Source organism: Empidonax traillii, unplaced genomic scaffold, assembly GCF_003031625.1.
Source record: "Empidonax traillii isolate 1590-97213 ecotype Southwest subspecies unplaced genomic scaffold, ASM303162v1 scaffold57:size2250009, whole genome shotgun sequence".
NCBI classification, from domain to species: Eukaryota; Metazoa; Chordata; class Aves; order Passeriformes; family Tyrannidae; genus Empidonax; species Empidonax traillii.
Genome location: NW_020955250.1, coordinates 204238 through 221574, shown reverse-complemented (window position 1 = coordinate 221574; position 17337 = coordinate 204238). Strand labels below are relative to the sequence as shown.

Sequence of the window (17337 nt, the reverse complement as noted above, 5' to 3'; positions counted from 1 at the left end):
CTCCTAGCTCTACCACACTCTTCCTCTGTGGCTTAATCCTGCCTTTTGACTCTGAGTACATCTCTGCAACCCTTAAAAGTGAACCTGAATCCAGTCTCAAACTCAAATTTAACTCATTTGTAAATTCTGTGGATAACAGTTTAAAATCTGGGCTTTTGGTGAGCTCCAGGGCACGGTTTGCCACACTTCACCCCTTGATCTTCAGCCCTGAACATAACTGAGAAAGCTCCCTTGATGTGAAAATGAAATCTCAATGAAATGAAATGAAATGAAATCTCTGTGGTACTCTTTCACATTTTCTGTCTGAACCTCAACTGATTCTACACACATCTAAGAAGTGAACAAAAAATTTGATTGACTGGGATTCCCCCTCCTTGTTGGGAACCTAGTGGGACTTGTTTGCTCTAGTTTAAAAACTGGGCATAAAAATTCTTGGCAGTGAGTTTGATTTTCTTCCTTACCCTGGAATTCACAACACCATCCAAGTATACATAACTAATAACAAGCAAAAACCAGATCCTGAAAGTCAGGGGGAAAAAAAAAAAAGTACATCAAGTAAGATTTCTAATTTTGTCTTAGTTTTGATTGTGCTTGTTCAGATCACTAATGATTTTTATTTAACTAACGCAAAAAACATTGATTGCAAAAGAACTCCTGAATAACCACCCTTCCACATAGTTACATTATGCTAATATGCTCATGTTGTCAGCAGATCTTTACCAAGTAGGAGGGATTCATTAACTCCAGTGCAATCTGCAATCCAGACTGGCAGAAAACAGAGTCTTCCTTGTACCTTAAGCTGGCTCCAGTTAGAGATAGCATGAGTATGTCTGACTCAGGTCTACACATTACTGTGTAATCAGCTGTCCCTCATGGAGTTAAAACCACTTTGCTTTAAAAAGACAGTGGTAGGTCTACACAGAATTGTCTCATTCTGATGCAAATGCATCCACTTCCTAGAAGAAAATAAACCTTTTTTAGTCAGTAAGTGTGAAATAAATGGATCTCCTAGTGAGGGGTGAGTTTCTCTTGTTTGATTTCCTGTTTTACATAAATTTCTGTGTGTGTATATCTGCCTACATATACTTGTGTATACATACTATGTATGTATACTTCTCTGTGTATACATCCCACCAAAGTCACTCTATCACTTCCCTCAGCAACTGGACAGATGAAAGAAAATATAAGGAAGAGTTCATAAGTTGAGAAAAGGTCCAGGAGAGATCACTCACTGTTCACTGTCATGGGCAAAACAATCTTGAAGTAGGGATGTTAATTAGATTTATTACTGACAAAGTCAGAGCAGGAAAATGAGAAGTAAATTAAGTCTTAAAAACACCTTCCCCAACCCCTCCTTCCTTCCCAAGTTCTACCTCCTCCCTGTCAAGTGGCGCAGGGAGATGGAGAATGGTGTTTGTGGTCAGTTCATCACATATTATTTCCGCCACTGCTCGGGCAGAGTCGTCCTTACCCTGCTCCAGCATGGGGTCATTCATGTGGGCTACAGTCCTCCATGAACTTCTCCAATGCAAGGTCATCCCATAGGCAGTAGTTCTTCACCAACTGATGCATTTTTGGGTCACTTTTTCACAGGGTGCAGCCCTTCAGGCACCACATGCTTCAATGTGGGTCCCCGACAGGGTCACAAGTCCTACCAGGAAAACCTGCTCCAGCGTGAGCTCCTCTCTCCATGGGTCAGCAGATCCCTGCCAGGACCCTGCTCCTGTGGTGTCCCACAAGGTCACAGCCTCTTCTGGGCATCCCTCTGCTCTGGCATGAGCTCCTCCATGGGTTACAGGTGGATCTCTGCACTTCCATGGTCCTCCATGGGCTGCAGGGGCAGAGCTGTTCCACCGTGGTCTGCACCGCGGGATGCAGGGGACTCAGCTCTGGCACCTGGAGCACCTCCTCCTCTCCTCCATTGACCTTGGTGTCTGGAGAGTTGTTCACATGTTCTCACTCCACTCTTCACTGGCTGCAATTTTCATGTGCACAGTAACTTTTTTTTTCCTTCTTAAATATGTTATCACAGAGGTGTTACTGTCATTCCTGACTGGTTTAGCCTTCGACAGCAGTGGGTCCATCCTGGAGGTGGCTGGCATTGGCTCTGCAGGACGTAGGGAAGGCTTATGGCAGCTTCTCACGGAAGCTACCCCTGTAGCCCCTCCTCCACCAAAACCTGGCCACAGAAAATGAATACAACAACGTAACAAATATATGGGAATTTTCATAGTTTAGTCCAGATTAACTTTCAGCCGAACCGCCAGCAAGTACTTTGTACAGAAGCAGCTCAGTGATTCTGTGACTAAGGAACCTCTATTAATCTCATTTTCTGTTCCATGTCCTTCAATGTCTGCATCAAAGAAATGACAGCACCAGCCTTTAGAAAGGTAGGTGTCTGCAAAAAAACTAGGCCCAGTATTCTGAATATCCCATGTCTATGCTGAGAAGTGAGCAACACAGGAGTGCTCCGGAGATGCTCATTCCCACAGGATTGAACCTAGAAATCCTGATGGCTTCTGAGAGAAGGTGTATTATTTCTTCCTTTTTCAGGGGAGTCTAAATTACAGTCTCGCCTTTCATTATTCTCAGTTGGCTCCTTCTGTATGATAATTGCAGCAAGGTTAAAAATGACCTAATGATTGCATTAGCTTCTACACAACTTTCCTCTTTTCACTCCTCTCTGACCTCTATCCATAATGAAAGATTAGTGAAGGACAGTCAGAAATGTAAAGAGAATGCCTGAATATAGGTTGTCATACCCAGCCCAGCTGTTGCTAATAATAATTTTCTGAGTGCAAGCACTGGATGAGCCATTTGTCACGAATGATTTATTTGATGAAATTAGCTCTCTTTTTCACTCTTTGCAAACTTCCTCAGTAAAATGATGGAGACATTCAAAGTTGTTCGTTATGTATATAGGCCCAGGTGATTGTTTCTCTCCTAGAGCATGAGACCATGGATTAGTGGTAGACTGAGGTGCAAGTATTCAATAAGAGACTAATGATTTTGGATGCCTCTCCTTTTAACTGTCTTCTTTGGACAGACAGATCATGGCACTGATATTCAGCAAGTAAAGGCCCAAATCATTCTAAAAAATGCCCCTTAAGGGATACCTTGGTTGTTCATGCAAAATCACTAATTGCTTCCAAAAATCTATCCCAGTGTCTATTCGTTATATGTCATTACTTACATCAGTGACATGGAAGATTCTATAATTGCATGACTGAATGACTGAATCTCTGCAAAATGGAGACTTGATAGCCACCAATGAGTGACAAATAAGGCTTCCCTCTTTAAGCATGGAAATAGGCATTCATATAGGCAACATTTCTCCCTCTCAAATAGAGATTTTTGCTAAATGTCTCCCCATGTTCTGTACTTTTTTTTGCTCTAGTTTGCCTTGAAGTTTCTAAGTACTGTGAGGCAGACTCTGGGCTTTGACCTCAGCTGAGACTCATAGTCCTTATTATAGTATTAGTTAGCCAGCTGTATTCCAAGGATTATATCCATTCTGTGACACCAGGGACCTTGTAGGTTTTTCTTCATTCTAATTTGTGTGGCTTCAAAACAAGGGGGAAAAATTAATTACTTAGTTCGTGTATGAGTTCTATCTTCGGGGCTGATGGTGGCTCATTAGATCACAGGAATGGGGATTACATTTATGCCAACACCTCATGAAGTCCGTCCTTTCATTGGACGCTGGCAGAGAGCTGGTTCTGAGACAATAAATGCACCAGGATGATGCTGGATTTTAGTAAAAAAGCTGTATTGCTTGGGGACAACTGTGACTGGCCCAGATGGAGCGGAACACTGCGTTGGGTAGGGAATCAGCACAGACAGCAGACCATGGATGATATCCTCTGTGACTCTGTCCTGCACTGCAAGACACAATGTCACTGGAATAACCCCAGGGAGGAATGTGTCCTATATAGCATCTGTTGAAGTCCCTAGGTAATTTACAGCCATAGCCATTTGTACTATTATTTACTCAGGTTATTGATCTTTTAAGTTCAGTAGCTGTATCTGGCCATGACAGACATAAGCGTCTTCATAGGCAGACAAGATAATGTAATGAAAACCATAATACCAGCAGACAGTGGCAAAATAATGTGGGGAAAGGTGAGGGGGAGGGAGGGGTGATTTTAGTTCTTTGTCTTCCAATAATCACTGCACAGCTTGTCATCTGATTTCTTTTACCTAATCTCAGCATGCATCTCAAAAATGCTACTGGCCATCAGACTATCCCAGCAGATCATTAAATTTTCCTATCCTCCAGACTTAGGTATGCTGTGGAACTATCCAAGGATAATGAGCATCCTGCTGTTGCACTCACCTGTTTGGGGTCGATGTGTCTTATGAAAGCTCCCCACATATTCTCTTTAATGAATGAATCCTTTCTATTTATAGGGGAATATTCTAAAGGGAAAAGGAATAATATGACCTTCAGGGGGGTTTTATGTGACCTTTGGTTTTTTTGATGAGAAACATATTCTTCAGACAAATTCCTAGTTATCAGCAGGAACATGTGAACAGCAATATGTGATCCAAAAGCCATGTACAATTAAGTTCTTTTATATGTAATGTTATTCTCCTTCCAAGAATGCTATAAAGTTGAGGTCAAAGATAAAGCTTGCAGCTGCAATTACCCAAACAGCTGGATTGATTGAACTCATGGGCTAAACCATTACTGCTTCTAGTGGCAAACTCAACATGGGTTATAGCAGCACTAATGCTGTTTACTGACTCTAGGAAAGAAAACAAGTTTATCTGATCGCAGATAAAGTTACCTCCCCAGATAAACATTTAAATATAAAAGCTGTCTCCTTCAAAAATGCATACTCTTACTTCCCTGGTGGCAGCTCTTCCTTATGTATTAGTGTCCTTCCATTGCTCTCCTATCCATATTCTCTCATCTAATTCCCACAAATGGTTCCTTCTGCTCAAATAACCAGGCTCCAGACTGGTAGAATAGACTTGGGTAGTACACTGGGGCTGAAAACTTAAATGCTCAGTTTCAGAAATTTGTGGCTTGCATTGTAAAGGACCAGCTACTGATGTAATGCTGCTTATCTTCCTCTTCCTATCACACAGATCATGTACTGTGATTGTCCTGAGCAGCATTAACACTGGTACTCAGCTGCCATCGGGGGTGGGGAGAGAGCCCACGTTAGGCTTTCTCACCCAGAACTAATGCAGCTATTTCAATACAGTCCCAGATGACCTAATCACGATTTGCACTGACTATGAAATTATAAAGGTGCTCAGATAACCACTGTGACTGCAGATTTTGAATGGGTGCCAAACATTACGATATTTCTCCTCCCTCCACATGAATGAAATTAGGTAGTGGCATGTTCCCCTTGTTTAAGAAACACTGAGTGAACATCGAGTGACTGGCAAAAGGCTGTAAATTAAATTTGCCAAAGTAGACACAGGAACTGAAGGGAAAGATCTCAGGGTCTTCACTGTTAAGGTCAGCTTTGCCTTCATGGAGGAGGAGAAAATGTGCTACAGTGAATGTGAGAGTTAGAAGGGATTTACTGCTGAGTTATAAAGGACTAATAACTACACATGTAATAAAGCCTCCACTCATTGGCAAGGCTTTGCCTTCTTCAGTGGCCTCCTTCAGTGGCAACCATCACCATAATATTAAGTCCAGATACACTAAAACTAAATCAACAACTGAGTTTTCCCAAAATCCATGGTACTCAGATCTGTGGTTGATGATGAGCCACAGTTTTTGTCTGAACAGCTTTAATAGTAATTAATAAATTTACTCTAATAAAAATCTTGCTGGCGAAAAGCCCTTAAATATGACATTATTTACATAATTTCCTGCAACAAACAGCTGCATAGCCCTCCACTCTGGTCGTAACTTCTCAATTGTAGTACTCCTGCACCCAAACATTCACAAATCTTAAAGCACCTGCCTGGCATTTGTGATACAAAGGAGATTATGGAAGGGGTCTGTTTCACAAGGGTGATTTGAAAACCGATGGTATAACTGGGGTCCAGATCCTGCCATCAGATCCATACTGGTGACCACTGGAATGCATTGCAGAATGGGGCTCATATTTACTGATAGCTTTTAATTAGTCTGCATAATTCATTTCCACATCTGTTTTCCTATAAACACACCACTAATTAGTTCAGTGAGTCAGTCAAAAAGTGTACCAATGTGCCAGATACTTTAAAGAGACACTGAAAATATTTGAAACACAGTCCATTTAATTTTAATTATTTTTTTAAAAGGAAAGCATGAAACACCCCTACCCATTTTTAATCTCCTTCTTCTGAATTCCTCTGATTATTTCAGAATACATCGTTGCAAAATTGTGTGTCAAAGATGTGTGTCTCTAGAGAAAATCCACTCTGTCTTAAGATTTCTGATATATTCTACTGCTTAGTTTTACTGAAGTGGTAGCTCTGCTAGAACTTCTAAAGCTTGATCACTCACCTGAAAAGTCAAGTTAATAGCAGAATTTTCTCAGTACTCCAGCCTCCTGACCTAATACAGGTTTTAGTTTCTGGGCCAGTCTCGTATGTGATTGGTATGGAGAAGATGAGAGGTTTTTGACTAGGATCAGAAAATGTGAATTGTCTCTCCATCCACTGAGGGAAATGAGCAGATTTCCCTACCTTCAAAAATAGGCCTGCACAGACACAGTGTTGTGTGTGCCCTTATACAAACCTCTCTTGGCTGATTAGTTCAATACCTTGATCAGGACCTGTGTAAGGGAAAGCAGACACATCATGTAGATGTGTTATCCTTGGACTGACTGCCACTCCTGGTTTCCAGAATCTCACTGTGCTCAGACATAGGTGTAGAGCTATGCATCAGGTCTTTGCATGAGCAAAGATGAAACCATAGTGTGTGTAGATGTGTTTGAAGTAAAAAATTAAACACTCGTAGAGTTCATTAGGCTTTTAAGTTCCCCTAAGTCTTAGTTTTGTCTGACTAAATCTTTTATTGACTCCAGCTGAAAGCCTCGGTGTTAGGCAGCTATCCTTCCTGTTTAACCTTGTGTCACTTGTAACAACAGAAAGTGAAATAATTAGGTCAATTTTTGAATTGGACTTTTGTTTTCCAATCTGACTACTCGTTTGCAGCTAAGATGTCCCCCTGACACCTCTCTGGTACAGTTAGTGCCTAACAGCTAAGCACGGTGACTTTACTCCACCCTCCTTACTTTCTAAAATGAGGCTTACACCATGACGGCAATTTAAACTTCTGCTGTCCATTGTCAAGTCAGGATGGCTTTAGTGAACAGTTTGTTTCTTCTGATTATTCCTTGCCACTGTGAGGGATTATGGCTGAGGACCAGCGGCTTTCCCCCCACAAATACTTGATCCAAACACATTCTCCTTGCAGATTACAGCGGAATCGCTAATGCAATTTTGGTCTGACTTTGATGCAGTACTCTATTGATATGGGGTGACGCCGCAGCAAAGCAGCAAGGTTAGACCTCGGCAGTGATTAAGCTAGAGTCCCTGAACGGAGGTGTGCCTCCCCCCGCCCGCACGCCTGCGGAGAGGTGCGGAGCAGCGGGGGGCACAGTGCCGGCTCCGAGCGCTCCGGCCGCCGGCGAGCAGCCAGTCAGGCGTAGGGCAGAATATCTGTTCAGCTCTGGTTTCGTGTACGCCCCTCGGGAAGATAATCCCATTCAGCTGCTGAGCAATCAGGTAATCAATCAGTCAATCACTCACGAAATCTGGTTTTGGCAAGCATCACCCTCGCCAGCCGGGAGGCGGTTGCAGACCAGGGAGCTGCGGGTCTGGTCCGCTACCTCGGGGTCCACCTTCCTCTTTGGGCCGAGGGCACTGACGAGAGCTCCCTGCGACTCTGCTGGGACCACCTCCGCTCGCCTTCCAGGAGGGCTAGGCAGGGAGGCTCCGAACCAGCCGCGACAAGAGAGCGGATCGAGCATCAGTCCGAGCTCATCCCCGCTCCCTGAGCGTAATGCTGAGCCTCGGGAGCGGGGCTGGGTCCCTTCGGGCTATGTCGGCACTGTATGTGCCAGGATATACATGTATATTTTATGTATGTGCATAGAACATGCTTTCACAAGCAAACAAACATCTGATCCGGGTGATCTTTAAAATGTTCCAGTCGCAGTGGTACCCAAAGGAGTGGTAAAAGGAAAAATAAAAATAAAAATTAAAAAAAAAAAAAAAAAAAAAAAAAAGAGAGATTTAATTTTTTTTTTTTTTTCCCCAGGCATCTGACTTACTCCGTGACTCTGATGCTTATCAACAACGCGTGAAGATTGCAGTAAGGATCCTCCCTGGAAGGCGAGGAGGAGTGACTTCCAGGGGGCTGGGAGGAGGTGGAGTGCAGCGCCGCTCTCGCCTATAAGGAGGTGCCCAGCGCTCGGCTGTCGCTTCCCACCCAGCCGCCGCTCGCAAGGTGAATCGCCGCGGCGGCAGCCGGGGCAGCGGGCTCGGCTCGGGCGCTGCCGCCCGCGTCCGGAGTGGCTCCTCCAAGGGCCGTGGAGGAGGATCCCTCGGCCGCCCCCGGCTTCCCTTCACCCGGAGTGCTTGGATGCTGTATGGAGTAAATGAGCGGAGGGAGCGAGAGAGCACAGAGGCTGAGAGGCGCTCGGAGATCGGGACCAGGGGAGACAGGCGAGCGGCTAGCTTCCCCCTGCGGGGCTGAACATGGATTCCCGAGCCCTCGGGGGCTTCACTTTGCTGCTCTTCAGTTTATGGCATCTGGGATTAACTGCAATAAATTGTGAGTAGTGGGAATGCAAGGAGTTGCTTGAGGTTGGAGCGGGGAGGAGGAGGAAGGGATGGGGAAAACTCTCTGGAAAAGGGGATTATTGCACCATGACCTCTAAGAAACTTAGCTCGTCTCCGCTTTGCTAATGGAGCTCAGAAATGCAAAGTTGGTGCCAGACGGAAAGATTGCTCTCCACCGTCCTGCCAGTGCGGACGTGGGAGGAACCGGGAGCTACCGGAGCCTGCGAGGAGCCGCTCGCGGGTTTTCCCGCGCGGTTTGCTGTCCTTCCACTGGACTATCTTTTTGCGGTCAGTGTGGTCACTTCTCCCGCTACCTCGGCCACGGGCCACTGTCCGGGACGGAGCAGGGGCAGGAGTCGCACCTGTGCCTGGAGAGGAGGGTCGGTCCTTCTCTTAAGGCCTGTGATTTCGTGGGCGCAGCCTGGCAGAGCAGCGCCCGTGGCACCGATCGTCTTCCCCCTAGCCCCGCGGTGCCGTCGGTTCTCCCAGGCGCTTCCCACGGGCGCGGCTGGGTCCCGAGGCGTACCCCAGCATATTTTGCGTTGTAAATCGCCTTTCACTCCCTCTTCCTCAGGAGAGCCCCTCTTAAGTTTGCCCACGTATCTCTGCCGGCCCTGCGGGGGTCGCTCCCTTCAGGCAGGAGCATCCCTCGCCGCCGGGCTTTGCGGTGCCGCGGCGGCTCTACGGGCGCTTGGGTGAGCGCGGTGTACTCGGGTACACCTGTGGTGCTGGCGTCTCCTGGAGCCCAGAGGAGAAGGAGGGGATGCTCTGTGACCTGCGCTCCCGGGGATGCGCGGGGGGGAATACCTCCGGGGGTGGGAGGGGGCTCCCGGAGCGGGGCTCCCGCTTGGCCGCGGCCCGTCGGGCGGAGCGGGGCGGGGACCCCGGCGGGGCACGGCGGGCGCGAGAGGGCGCTGTTGCCCCGCCGGCCGAGCGGGGCCGCCCCGTCCTGGAGGCACCGGCCCGGGGTAAGCCCCGCGGGCACCCCCGGCTTCCCATCCATCCTTCCATCCCCTCCCCTGGCACCCCCAACTCTGACTGGCTTCGGGGCTTCTGGCATTTTTTTGGTTTTCTTTTTTATCTATCTTTCTTTTTTTTTTTTTTTTTTTTTTTTTCCCCTTCCCTTCCTCCCTCGTCTTTTTAAAATTCTCAGTCAATTAAATTATGGTTAATATGTTTTAATAACGTTCTCGAATACTAAGCGGCAGGCGATTTAAGGTTGAGGCTTGCTGCTCATTACTGATGCGGCCATAAAGTTAATTCCTAACACTTAAAAAGAAAGTCCACATTAATGAGTTTTACTATTTCACTGGTGACAGTTTAATTTCCCACTGCCAATAAACATTTCCCTTGAATACACACTGCTTCCTAAATGTTTAGGAGTCAATCTTTTTAAAGCATGATGATCAATGTTTTTATTATACTGTACAGATTTTACTTATTCATTGAGCAATGAATTAGCATGGAATCAGCTGTAAGTGCTTTCCCAGGAGCCGAGTGAAGGAGCCTGTGAATCTGTAATAGCTGCAAGTTCCCTAGAAACCTCGTTAGATTCGCATGTGAAGATCTCTGTGTGCTTTCATGGACCTCAATAATTGCATTCAGTATGAAAATTCATCACCTTCTTAAATAAATCATCTCCGTATGGTGGAGCTTAGGGAAGCTGTGCTCTCTTTCTCAGTTTGGGGCCAAGAAAGCTTATATATGGGCTAAAATATTAAAGCAGTATCCTGAAGTATATTTTAATAGCTGCATGAAAATGCATTTGCTTTAAAGGGTTACTGAGCTCCCAGGTACCCACTAAACTTTCCAAAAGAAATAACAGAATTCCATAAATGGGGAGATTCAGCGCAGGCCACTGTCAGGAGCTTCTATCTGAAAGCCAAAATGCAAAGGGAAAAGGATTGCTTCTGCACTTTGGCCAAAGGAGTTTTGTTTGGATGCTAATACTGGTATGTTCACAGTGGCTTCAACAGGTTTGTTTCTGACAGATTTTGTGAACAAGAAGAGAACTAGAGACAGAATTGACAATGGAAAGGGAACTATGCAACTTACTTAGTTTTCTTCCTAATATCTAGCATGGCAATAATCTAATTAGGTTTTTTCCTTGCATCTAAATTAGACAACTCTTAAAAATTATTTTTCTATCACTTATTTACTTTCTCTAAAATAAAAATACTGAGTAAGTCAAAATCTTCCCCACCACTGAGATATTTTATTCCAATTTCCTCTTTGGTAATAGTTTTTAATTAAAGAAAGAATTTCTAAGGAAACTGCTTTGAAATACAGCTACAGGCTAGGGGTCAGTAGACATCATTAGAAAGATCAAAATTACCAAATGCTAATAAAACATAAGAAATTCCTCCCACTTCATTTTTTGTAATATTTTATTAAATTATGTAAATAGAGGATCAATAGGATTTCTCCCCGGGATACTAATTACTAGAAAATTAATAAATAGCCATGTATGTAACACTGGAAATGTGTTGCATGAGACATCTGGGGGAACTGAAACTTCCACATTTATTAGGTGGACTAGGAGACACAAAGCCTTGCCTGCTATGTGACAAATTAGTTGCCCTTTAGCAGCATACTCTGTGATCTGGAAACATTAGTAGCTTTGGTAAGTCTAGATATACAGTTGTTGTGTGCCTTTTTTCTCCTTTTTAAAGTTGGAAGGAGGGAGCCGTAGTAAAAAAATGAAAAGAGGCATGAACTCATGTTTTTCTCAACCACTTTGCTATATCAGTTCAGGGCTAGTCTGCAGCTGCAGAAAAAAATTGCAGGAGTCATTAGTGATCTTCCACCTGATTTGGCATTGCATCTCTTTAAAATTTTACCTATTGCTATTTTACACCTTATGCCTCTCTCCCCCTTACTTATATATTTTTTGACTGATTTTTCACATGTGGCTAGGAACATGTAGCAGATTAAAACACCTCCTGGTGAAGTGGCACCTTCTAACTCTCACTGCAAAAGTTATTCTCAGAAATTATTGCATGTTCCAGAACCCAGCCTCTCTTCCTCCCAAAGAATCACTAGCATTTATTATCTCATGTCGCTAGCACTTTTTAGCTGATCCTGAGGCTTTCACCTGTTTTACTGACAATCATAATTGTCAGACAAAGCTGCAGAAATTGAGTGTATGGTAGAATCAGATCTCCTATTGAAGTCCTTACTGAAATATACGGTCAATGTGCAGTCCACTACTCTGCAGTAGATTTAGATGAGGCTTTACAGGACACATCTATCTTTAATATCTCTATTATTAGGTAGGCAGTGTGTGTCTTTATTTTCATTTATTCTGAAATAGAAAAAAGACCTGAAGAAATCATACATTTTCTTGGACAAGGAAACTTTTTCTTAGGCAACAAGGGTGTTCACACTGATTTTAGCCTTCCTTTGCAGGGATAGTAATTGTACCGGAGTCAGACAAGTGTAAGTGAAAACTTACAGGAGAAAATTTGACTCTGGATACTTGAGGCTATCAGGGTAAGGAAATGTATTTGGGATTTGTAACAGCACAAATGAGACCTGTCAGGTCAACTGTGGTAAAGGTATGAGGTCTCTTAAACAGTGACCTTTCTATCTATGTGGTCAGAAATGCTATGTTTTAAAGAGATCTGCTGAAATAGGTAGAATATTGATCATCTGATCTCAATTTGTGGCTCATAAGCTTTCAGACTAAATAAAGAGGATCTGACACACATTTCTGGCTTTTCCTCTGTCTGCAGGACTTAAACATCACAGAATATGCCAAGCTAGAAGGGACCCACAAGGGTCCCTGAAGTCCAACTCCTAACCCTAGACTATCCCCAAGAGTCACACCATGTACCTGATAGGATTGCCCAAATAATTCCTGAACTCTGTCAGGCTTGGTGCTGTGACCGCTTCCCTGGGGAGCCTGTTCCAGTGCCCAACCACCCTCTGGGTAAAAAACTTTCTCTAATATCCAACCTAAACCTCTGCTGGCACAACTTCAGGCCAGTCCCTCAGGTCCTGTCACTGATCACCCCAGAGAACCTATCAGTGCCTTTCCCTTCTCTTCCCCTCATGAGTAGTTGTAACTGCAATGAGGTCTCCCCTCAGTCTCCCCCAGGTTGGACAGACCAAGTGACCTCAGCTGCTCCTCATACAGCCTCCCCTCAAGGCCCTTCACCATCAAATATTCTTTACAAGGGAATAGTATTCAGGCATACTTTCCTCCTATTAGTTTCATACTGGGAGAAAAACAAATATACAAATGTTACTTTTTCATGCCTTCAGATGCATCAATGAAGAAATGGTACAAAATAATGAAATTTCCTGAGAAAGGCTCTGAATGACCCACTGCTGATCAGAGCCTTTCTTGTATGCCTGTCACTATCCAGCTTTCAATCAGTTTGACTCAACTAGCACTCCTTGGCTTTGAATCAGTCTTTCCAAGGACTAAAATGGTCTTTGGATTCTGTATGGACTAGGCAGATGGCATCACCAGCCCGCAGGAATCTATCCAGGGTTATTATCTCAGTATCAAATACATTGTCTGCTTGGACATTTTTCTTTTCTTTTTTTCTCTTAATGTCACGCAAATGAAGCAAGTTTTTCCTCATAAATTAACAGCAAGAACAAATTGTTTTCAAATGTGCTTGGTACATTTGTACAAAGTATAGACTTCGAGTGGAAAATATGGTGGCTGAGTAGAACAACATACTTGTGAACCTCTCCCAGCACGTGGCATGTGCAGACTTTTGTCACTTCTACACTCCAGACAGTGTAGAACAGGTGATGGTTTTTTAATCACTGTCATCATTCTTTTACCAATAGGAAACTGAGGCAGTGTATATAAGCAAGAGATAAACATACAATCAATGTGAGAATCCAAGAATCTAAAATCCTTAGGTGTCAGTTGAGTGGGTCCCATAGGGTGTGGTCATGTCCTATTCTCTGTTGTTAGTTCATATTCATATTTGCCCTGCTATATGTAGTAGTTTCTAAATCCATAGATTACTCCTCATTTCCTCTTCCCCTCCTTCTGCTTTCTCTGCTGCTATTTGAAGCAAGTGGAGTTTGGATAGCTGAATAAGAATCTGAAGGCAGTGGGGAGCGTGGGGTAGCATTTATTTATTTTTAGCCCAAAAAATGGATTTTCTATAGATGTGACAGGTTTCAGCTTGCTTGGCAAACTTGAATTACTGTCTTACCAACCCTCTCCTATCCTCTTGAGGAGACAAGAATGAGAGAAACAGAGAACTGCAAGTGTATCTGCCAGCATCACACGTGATAGGTTCTCTCTTTGTATCTGCTTCCCCTTGGCGTACCAGCCCCCGGAGTCCTACCAAGCATTCCAGGGTGTGGGCTGTCTATGTAGGGCACCAGGTAACCTACTGTGCTTTTTTTTTTGTGCTTTTTTTCTTCTTCTTCTTTTAAATAAAGGTCTCTGCTGGGGTTTTTCCACCCCCAGAATCAAAGGAATGATACTCTGGTCCTGTAGCATTCACTTTATCAGACTGCTGCTGTCTCAGTGATACAAGGATCACATTTGCACCATGTCTGTAGAATGTGGTTCTCGCTGGACACATCTCTTTTCGGTCTATGCAGGAAAGAAGAATGCAAAAGAGAAACAAACTGATAGATTTGCATGAACATTTTCCTTCTGCTGTCAGTAAAGTGTCTTTAAGAGACATGAACTGTTTCCTTTTTTTTCTTCACTAAGCTCTCTCTAACCAATAAAGAAGGGAAGAGAATAATCCCGACATAATAAAGGTTTAAAATCACAGGCAATTCTTGGAGGCTTTGAAGGTATCACTTGGTAAGGTAGGAAACATCAGCAGACCTATTAGCACATCTCTGTAAAGTTAGAGGGAAATGAGATTTTTTAATTTTTTTTTGTATGCAGTGCTGCGCTGATATCATTGATAATTAATTTTCTTGTTTTAATCTTGTCTCTGAATTTTTTAATTGCCCTATGCAGGTTCTCTTGGGCTGTTAATGCCATTTTTTTGCTAGATCAGTGCAACTGATGATGTTTTAAATAAAGAAAGCAGTTCAATATTAGAATCTAGAGGGGGGAAAATGCCAAAACACTGATTTATTTGTTTTTAATTATCTGCTCTATTAAGCAGTTAAAAAAAATTGGTAGTTCATAGTGTGGTGATCTAACCGCCCTTCTGAATAGATATATTTAGATATATGCAGAAAATATCTAAGATTTTAACAGATATTTTCTCCAAAACTAAAAGAAAATAACTTGGTAAAATAGAGAGCATGAAGTCATTTGCAAATGTCAAGAAGGATCTTGCTTGATCTGTATTCCAGGAGAGGAAACCTATTTTTCTTGCTGTCTTTTGCCTTTGCATGATTCTAGCTTTTTCTCTACCTTCTTACAGGTATATTCTGGAATTTGGATAGGTTGGTCCATTTCCTAGTGAACTTTGTGCCTAGATATTTTCAACACAGATTCTAGATAAAGCCATGGAAGTCTGTATGAACCTACTTATTTACAGTACTAAATAGGTATTACAGTACTGGTTGATTCATTTATTATATTGTATTTTATACACTATGAATTAAAATCCTGTAGAGCTGGGGTTTTTTGAATGCACAATTTTAACACTTAAACTGAAAATAAGGTACAGAGCTCAGAGACAAAGTGGCCTTCTAGGTAATAGTAAGTTTTATTGTACCCAGTGTGGCTCTGCCATGATAAAGACCTCACCACAGTCCAGTCTCGTGTCTACAGACATGACAACAAGATGTGATGTGTTCATGGACATCTGTGATAAAAAATTTTCTTTTTTCTATGATAGAAGTTGTCTGTGGAAATAGTTTTGGAAGAAAGATGCTTGTTCTACTCCTTTTCAGACACTGTATATGGATTTGGAGACTGTTTCTTGGTTGAGAATAAGGCTTTAGTGTTAGAAAGATATGCCAAGAACTGATTCATATGACAAAAGCAGACTTAGGCTCTTATATCTCTTATAACTTGGGCTCTCCTGTATCAGTGGAAGTATACCATTTGCCCTCATTTTGCACATGCCAAATCAGAGAGGAGTCAGGCTTGGAATCACACTCCTGTGCGGTTCTGTACGGCAGGTGGGAGGAAACTTTTAATGAACTAAGGTGAAAATGTTTTTTAAGTGAACTAGTAGATTTTTCTCTCAGTTCGAGTCTAATGGAAACAGGCTTTGGATAACAGCAACTCAACAATTTCTGTTTTGTCAGGAACAGAGATGACTTAAGTAACCAAATTTAAAATAATATTCAACATAATCACTGGGATTCAAGATGTGAAGGTTGTGTAAACTCCAGAATTGTGTTGGTGTGCTTGTCTAGGGCCAGGAAAGCTCAGATTCCTGACCTAGAGGCTGGCTTATCAATGAGATGGATGTAGATGATGGAGTTTTGCTGGGAAGAGTCTCTGTGACTCCCTCCTGTTGTAGTTAACATCAGACACATTACACCAGTGATTAACTTATAAAATGCCATCACCATTTCCACGCTGGACAACATAACTCTGAATCTGAGGTTAAGGCGTATTCTTAATGAGCATCACTGTTACATAAATTCCTAGGAGCAATAACAAGGAAAAGCTAACTTTGTAATTGTTCAGTGAATAACATTCAAGACTATAAAAGGTTTTTAGTAGCTGGTGTTAATGTACTCTTTTCCAAACTGTTAATTGCCTGGGATCTGTGATATCTTTATGGCATAAAGAGCATAGAGTTGCAGTGGGACACACTGCATTCCGTTCAGCTTGGTACTTAGGAATACTCAAAAGATATTCAGCAACAACCACAGCAGTGGAAGCTGCAAAAAACAACTGGTGTCATTCTAAGGGACGCTTCCCTTTTGATGTGGATAATTAGGGTTCAGCATAGAGCTCCAGCACATGAAACAGAATGGTGTTCAACACTAACCACTGTGGCACTGCAGCAATTGGACTGGGAAGGAAACAAATGTGTTTTCATTCTCTCTTTTATTGTGTGTATTGAAGAAGATTGAGTGCTGACCCTTAGGAATTCTGGAGCATAAATTTTTCTTCTAAAACTATTCAGTGCACTGTGTTGCCAATATAGTAGTAAATAATAATAATAATTTTCAAATGGGTAGAATCCTCTCTTTGTTCCCAGCTGGGCAATAAGGAGTTGATAAATGCAGTACTGCCTGGATAAAAATTGGCTTGTTCCATTTACTGCTCTAAACGGTGAAGCATTGTTCCTCGATGACAATGGTTCTTCACTGATGACAGCTCGTCAGCACTCTAGGAACAGAAAAATACCTTGTGATCTATGTCACCGGTGACATATCTGTAGTCATTCCCATATTAGTTCAGTGATGTCTTTATGTTTGGGCCTCAATTGCCCCCCACTTCTGATGTAGATACTGAGCTATTGCTCTCTATCCTCCTTCTAGGTCATAAAAGCAACCTACTGAGCACTAATATACAGTTTTCTTCCTTTCCCCCATGCAAATGTATCACTGGAGCAGGAGAGGAAAAAGCATGTTTTAACTGGAGAGTATGTGTTTTGTTTATAAAATTATGCATAAGAAATGGAGCAGGAGATGGAATTTGGGATGTGTAGGCAACGAGGGGAGGTCACAAAGGATCTT

At 43.0% G+C, this 17337-nt stretch overlaps 1 protein-coding gene across 1 annotated transcript in view; it reads left to right on the top strand.

Moving 5' to 3' along the window:
* Nucleotides 1-8400: 8400 nt before the first annotated feature.
* The window catches only part of LOC114055526 (contactin-associated protein-like 5), a 200759-nt gene continuing 191822 nt past the window's right edge, over nt 8401-17337 (top strand). The window contains exon 1 of the mRNA XM_027879776.1: nt 8401-8737. Within this exon, the coding sequence (XP_027735577.1) occupies nt 8662-8737 (76 nt within the window). The 5' untranslated portion in view covers nt 8401-8661. The remainder of the gene's footprint in view (nt 8738-17337) is intronic.